At 37.9% G+C, this 6456-nt stretch overlaps 1 protein-coding gene across 1 annotated transcript; it reads left to right on the plus strand.

Annotated features, from left to right (window-relative positions):
• Positions 1-1357: 1357 nt before the first annotated feature.
• On the plus strand, positions 1358-2254 carry LOC308273216 (putative vomeronasal receptor-like protein 4; the record flags this gene model as incomplete). The annotated part of the gene is made up of 1 exon (XM_080710305.1): positions 1358-2254. One exon carries the CDS (start codon positions 1358-1360, stop codon positions 2252-2254), a length of 897 nt encoding a protein of 298 aa, XP_080566431.1.
• Positions 2255-6456: the final 4202 nt, after the last annotated feature.

Below are 6456 nucleotides of genomic sequence, written 5' to 3' on the forward strand. Positions count from 1 at the left end.
CAGCTTCTCCAGCAGCTGTAAAATACCATCATGATAACTTCTGTCAGTGATTTATTTTCATAACAATGATGATGAACCTTATTTGCTACACCTAGCCCTGGAATTCATAAGCTGCCTTCACCTCACGACAGCACAAATTCCAATTAATTACTTTCTTCCAATATACCTTGTTAAGCATCTACATGAACAGAACTGAGCCAGGCTTTCATTAGAGACCCCCAGAAGCCACTCAAAAAGAATGCAGATTTCTTTCAAATACCTTTCTTGAGTGTCACAGTGTGGTCCACCCAGGACACTCACACTGACTGCATTTAATCAGTCGTTCTTTTTTCTTTTTTCAGTCAAGAGACATGTTAATGGGTATCATTTGCTGAATAGACTTTCAATTTGCATCTTATCTGGAAAAGTTATGCACTGTCACTTAATTTGAGGATTATAAAAACCACTGATTATTTGGAAGCAATTAAATCACAGATTAAGTTGGAGGTTCAGAATTACAGAAATATAAAGGGTTTGGCATCACAGATATAAAACTTGGAAACAAAAAATAAGCCTGAAAATTATTGTATTCATCAAGATGTGAAATAGAAAGGGCTATTAAACAAAACAAGAGACACTGTGGAAGTTGAAATATCATTGGATTTGAGATGGTGAAGAAACTGAAGCAACAAAATTTTATAAATATCGGCCGGGCATGGTGGCCCACGCTTGTGATCCCCGTGCTTGGGAGGCGGGAACAGGAGGTTTGCGCAGATTCGAAGCCAGCCACGCTGGCTTAAGAGACCCTGTTTCTAAATAAAAAAGTATAAAAATGGGTCTGGGAGTGTAGCCCAGAGGTAGGAGGGTTTCCAGGAACCCCAGTACCACCCCCAAAAAAATTTTTTATAAATATCTATTTATTGGGCATTGAGATGGCAGATAGATTAAGCAGGAGCCCCAGGCTTTGGAATTGGGCAATAGGAAATAAAATAAAAACACAGAGAGAAATGCTGGTTGGGGAAATTTTGGGTTTAACGCAACCCTTCTAAAGTTGAGTGTAGGTGGGATATGTAAGCATTTGAACAGGTAGATTAGTTTTGTTAGTATGGAGCTCAAAAGAAATTTGGATGGAAAATTTAGATTTTTGAGTGTTAGACCTCAAGATGGCATTAGAGACTATATAGTGTGACCCACAATCAGTGGCACAAAGTAATAGTTCATGTATAAAAATATACTTTATTACATATATCATAACTGTCTCATCCTCCAGAAAATTGCTATATATAAAATACTTTATGCAGAAACATCTCAGCATTACTGATTCTTTTCTCCAAAGGGTGTTTGCTGGACCCAAGTTTTTCTGCCTATGAAGTAAGACATGGTCTTAAAACTTATCAAGGGAAGAATCTTCGTCTTTCTAATAGGACTTGGCATTGTGGGAAACGTCTTCATTTTTGTGAATTACATGTACATTGTTGGAGGCACTGAGAAGACAAATATACACCTTATTCTTATCCATTTGGCTGTTACAAATATTGTAATGCTTCTTTCCAAAGGATTGCAAAAGAACATATTAGCTTTTGGCTTGGAAAACTTCCTAGATGATATAGGCTGTAAAACTGTTGTTTACTTGGAGAGGGTGGTTCGGGGCCTCATAATCTGCACCACCTGCCTCCTCACAGTGGTCCAGGCCATCACCATCAGTCCCAGAAGCTCTGGGTGGAGGAGACTCAAGCTGAAGTCTGCAAGGCACATTCTTCCCCTTTTTTTCTTATTTTGGATACTCAATGCCTTGATAAGCATGAATTTACCATTTTACATTAAAAAGTCCAGTAGCATGAACATATCACTACTTAGTGAAAGTGACAGCTTTTGTTATTTTCTGCCAGGAAGCTGGATACTCAGATGGGGTTTTCTTGCTCTCATGGTCCTGCGAGATTTTCTATTTCAGGGTGTCATGGGCGGGGCCAGTGGCTACATGGTATTTCTCCTCCACAAGCACCACCAGCATGTTCTCTACCTTCAGAACTCCAAGCATCTCTGCAAAACTCCCCCTGAGCTGAAAGCGGCTAAAAGTGTTCTCCTTCTGATGTTCTGTTATCTTTTCTTTTATTGGACGGATTGTTTCATTTCTTTTTATTTAAGTTTCTCCTTAGAGTATGATTCCATATCAGTAATTGTTCAAGAATTTCTGACCCTTGGTTATTCAATTCTTAGCCCATATGTGCTGATTCACAGAGACGGATATTTCACTCAGTGTTGGCGTGCTCAGTAAAAGAGAGACTTTGAGAAAATGTCTATTTCATTGATTATTTCAGTAAGTAAACTAGAAATAACTGTTAGTTTTGTTGTGTTTTATGTACCACAAAGGAAACTCAGACTAACTAAAACATAGGGAGATGCAGTCTCATACCACAGCGCTTGGTAGAAGCCAGAGGACTCAGCCATTTTTCATATTTCATCCTGATTCCCTTCAGGAAGGGACAGATATTCTGACTATTAGATGGCTTTTTTTTTAACTACCACCACTTCTGGTAGTAAAATGAAGAAAAGCAATATGGAAAATTCTATCAAAATTATTTACATATTCACTTTTTTGTGATATTGGGGATGGAACTCAGGGGCATTCTACCTTTGAGCTACATCCCAACCCTATTTTTTTATTCCTTATTTTGAAATAGGGTCTCACTGAGTTGCAAAGGGACTCACTAAGTAGCTGAGGCTGCACATCAACCATGATCCTCCTATTTTAGCCTCCCAAATGCTGGGATTATAAGTGTGTGCTAACATGTCCGGCTCTACCTATTGATCCAAGAAGTTCACTTCTGGGACCCAATCTTGAAAATGTTACTACTATTCGAGGCGAGGATGTGGGGAAAGAGGAATTCTTTTACACTGTTGGTGGGAGTGCAAACTAGTTCAGCCACTATGGAGATCTGTGTGGAGATTCCTAAGAAAGCTGGGAATAGATCCACCATATGATCCAGCTCTACCACTCCTGTGTATTTTTCCAAAGGGGTTGAATTCAGAGAACTACAGCAACATATGCATACCTATGTTCATAGCAGCACAATTCGTAATAGCCAAAATATGGAACCAACCCAGGTCTCCATCAACAGATGAATGGATTGCAAAACTGTGGGAAATACACACAATGGAATTCTATTCAGCCATAAAGAAGAACAAAATCATATCATTTGCAAGAAGATGGAAAGTCCTGGAGAGCATTATGTTAAGTGAGATCAGCCAAGCACAGAAGGAGAAGGTACATATGTTTCCTCTAATATGCTCAAACTAGGGAACATAGAGGATGCCAGTGGGACTCCAGATAATGGAGGGGAAATATCAGCAAAGTTTGAATGGAAAGATAGGAGAGGAGGAAGGCTGAACTTGATTAATGAGGGTCTACATCTGAATATGTATAAAATTATGAATATGACATGGTTAACCTGGACAACCATTGGTGGGAGGGGGGAAGGGGAAATGGGATGGGGGGGAGAGGGCACCAAGTATAGTTTAAATGTATACCATTTATGTTCAATAAAAATTTTGTATTAGAAATATTACTACTATTCATATAAGACATAAAGCAAAATAGAAGATTTTAGATTGTATTTTTTAAACAAACTTTATTACAGTGCAAAAGGGACATTTTGCTTGTTGCTTGATATGATTCATCAATATATTTTCAACCATAGGGATTTTATTGAACTTGTGAAAGAATAAGTGAATTAAAACTCTACAGATATATACTGACGTCTAAAGTGAATGTACAATTAATTTAAAAAGCTTTGCAGGGTACTAGTATATTAAAATGTCATATAATAACATATTTATTTGGTTGTGTCTAAATTATGAATCTCTGTAAGATAAAAAAGAAAATGAAAGAGTAGTTGTTTCTTTTGAGAAAAACTAGCTTAACAAAAGCATAGTAATGAGAAATTATTCTTTTCTTTACTGTGTTTTCTGATTTGCTAACCATTACAAAGCCTCTTTGACAAATGAATAACAATTTAATATTGAACACAATCTGTAGCTTTATTTATTTATTTATTTATTTATTTATTTATTGGCACATTGTAATCATACAGCTTGGTGAATTTCATGGTGATAGAGGCATACATGCACACAGTACCCGTTGAGCCCTCTCTCAATTCCCACCCTGTTCCCTTCCTCTCCCCTCCTTCCCATGCTCAGCACAGTGATTGGCTTTGATAAGATTGTGTATGTTCATCATGAACATTGAAGTGTTTCCCTCTTTCCCTCTCCCATCTCTCTCATTAGCTCCCCTCCTTCACTCAGCTAAGGTTTCTCCATCTTTGTCTATAGTCCTTCTTATGTCCCAATTTCTTCCTATCTTCCACATGTGAGGGAGAACATCTCACTTTACACTTTTTGTGACTGACTAATCTCACTTAGCATAATGTTCTCTAGTTCCAACTATTTCCCCCTACAAATGATGTAATTTTGTTCTTCTTTATAGCAGAGTAGAATTCCATTGTGCAATATATCCCATAGTTTTGTAATCTATTCATCTTATAGCGGTCATCTCAGCTGGTTCCATAGTTTGGTAATTGTGAAGTGTGTAGCTATAAATACAGATATACGTAAATTACTCTGGTAGTTTGATTTCCACTCTTTTGGGTGAATACCCAGGAGTGGTTTAGCTGTGTTCTATGGTGGTTCATTCTCATTCTTCTGAGGATCCTCCAAACTGTTTTCCAAAGTGATTGGACTAATTTGCAATCCCACCAATAGTGTGTCAGAATTCCTACTTCTCCACACCCTCATCAGCATTTGTTGATTTTTGTGTTTTTAATGATTGCAATTCTAATTGGGGTTAGGTGAAATTTCAGGGTAGTTTTCATTTGCATCTCTCTGATTGCTAATGATGTTAGACATTTTTTCATACATTTATTGGCCATTTGTATTTCTTCTTTTGTGAAGTGTCTGCTCAGTTATCGTGTCCATTTTTTTGTATGGGTGGCATTGGAAATTGAACCCAGGGGCATTCTACCTCCAAGCTACACCTCCAGGCCTATTTTTTATTCATTATTTTGAAATGGGGTCTCACTAAGTTGCAGAGGGCCTCACTAAGTAGCTGAGGCTGTCCATGAACTGCAATCCTCCTGTCTCAGCCTCCCAAATGCTGGGATTACAAGTTTGCACTACCATGCCTGGCTGCCTGTCTTTAATCCCACTGATTGGTATGCTGAGATGAGAGGATCACAGGTTTGTGGCCAGACTCAGCAACTTAGCAATGCCAGAAGCAACTTAGTGAGCCCCTACTTCAAAGTAAAAGGGCTGGCAATGTAGTTCAGAGCTGGAACACTCCTGGGTTCATTCCCAGTGCCACACCAGTAATTAAATAAACAAAAAACAAAGTACCTAGATAACTGGAAAAATGTTTAATACCTGTTAGCAAAAGTAAATTTAATTTGCTTGGAATTTAGTTTCTCTAAATAAGTCTGTTTCTCTCCAAAAGTCAGATTGGAGTTTAGAAACTGCAAAGACATCTAGAAAACACTAAAGGCAGAAAATAATTAAAATCAGAGAATATACAATTAAACTTGTCACACATTTAATGGAGTAGGAGATAAGAAACATAAGGTGGAAATAATGATCATTAGATAACACTGATATGGCTGCTGGCACATCAACTAGCTCTGATCTCTCCTACACTTATCATTTTTTTATTTACCAGAAAATATATAAGTATAAGGTGAACTCGCATTAGTTTTGCTTTGGAAACTAACATAATATGCAAAGTAAAAGTGGCCAAATAATCCCCAAATTTGGTGAGATAAACCTAATTAAAACACTCAGAAGATTCTGCAATGAATCATTCAACAATATTTATATCCAGAACAATAATAATCAAGATGTTGACGAAAAATCCTGAAAGCAGTCAGAAAGATGCCATTACTTGCAAGTCAGCAATTTTTCCTAAATGATAGTGGATTTCTCATAAGGAGTCCTATCCCAGAGAGTAATAATCAGATCTGCTCAATCCCTCCTCTAACTGGTGGTTAACAGTGACACTTTTAACCTGCAATTATTGTCAGTCTATATGCAGCCTCCACTATCTCTGAAGTGTCTGATTTTCACTGTCCTTTTGCCCCATCACCCTGGTTAGTGTCTGCAGGTCCTTTTGTGAGTGAATGGAAGGAAGGCTATCAGGGCACTGTTTTTTCATGGTGTAGCAAAGGCTTCTCTTGAGGATCCATTCTCCACCACTCAAGGAACTCTGAGTCTGTATATGGGAACGATGTAGGAGCCATGATACATGTTTTAGTGATTCAAGACAGATTTTGACTCACAAGACCCCGCAGTCTACTCCTTTTATAGATCAAGTAGGACTTTCACACACTTCTCAGGTGTTTCCTTCCTACAGACACCATGATCACACTAGTCAGTGGCAATGATGTTCCTGAATCACATAATTCTTTTTTTTTTTTTTTTTTGCGGTACTACGGA

Source organism: Muscardinus avellanarius (genome assembly GCF_963383645.1).
Source record: "Muscardinus avellanarius genome assembly, chromosome: 14".
NCBI classification, from domain to species: Eukaryota; Metazoa; Chordata; class Mammalia; order Rodentia; family Gliridae; genus Muscardinus; species Muscardinus avellanarius.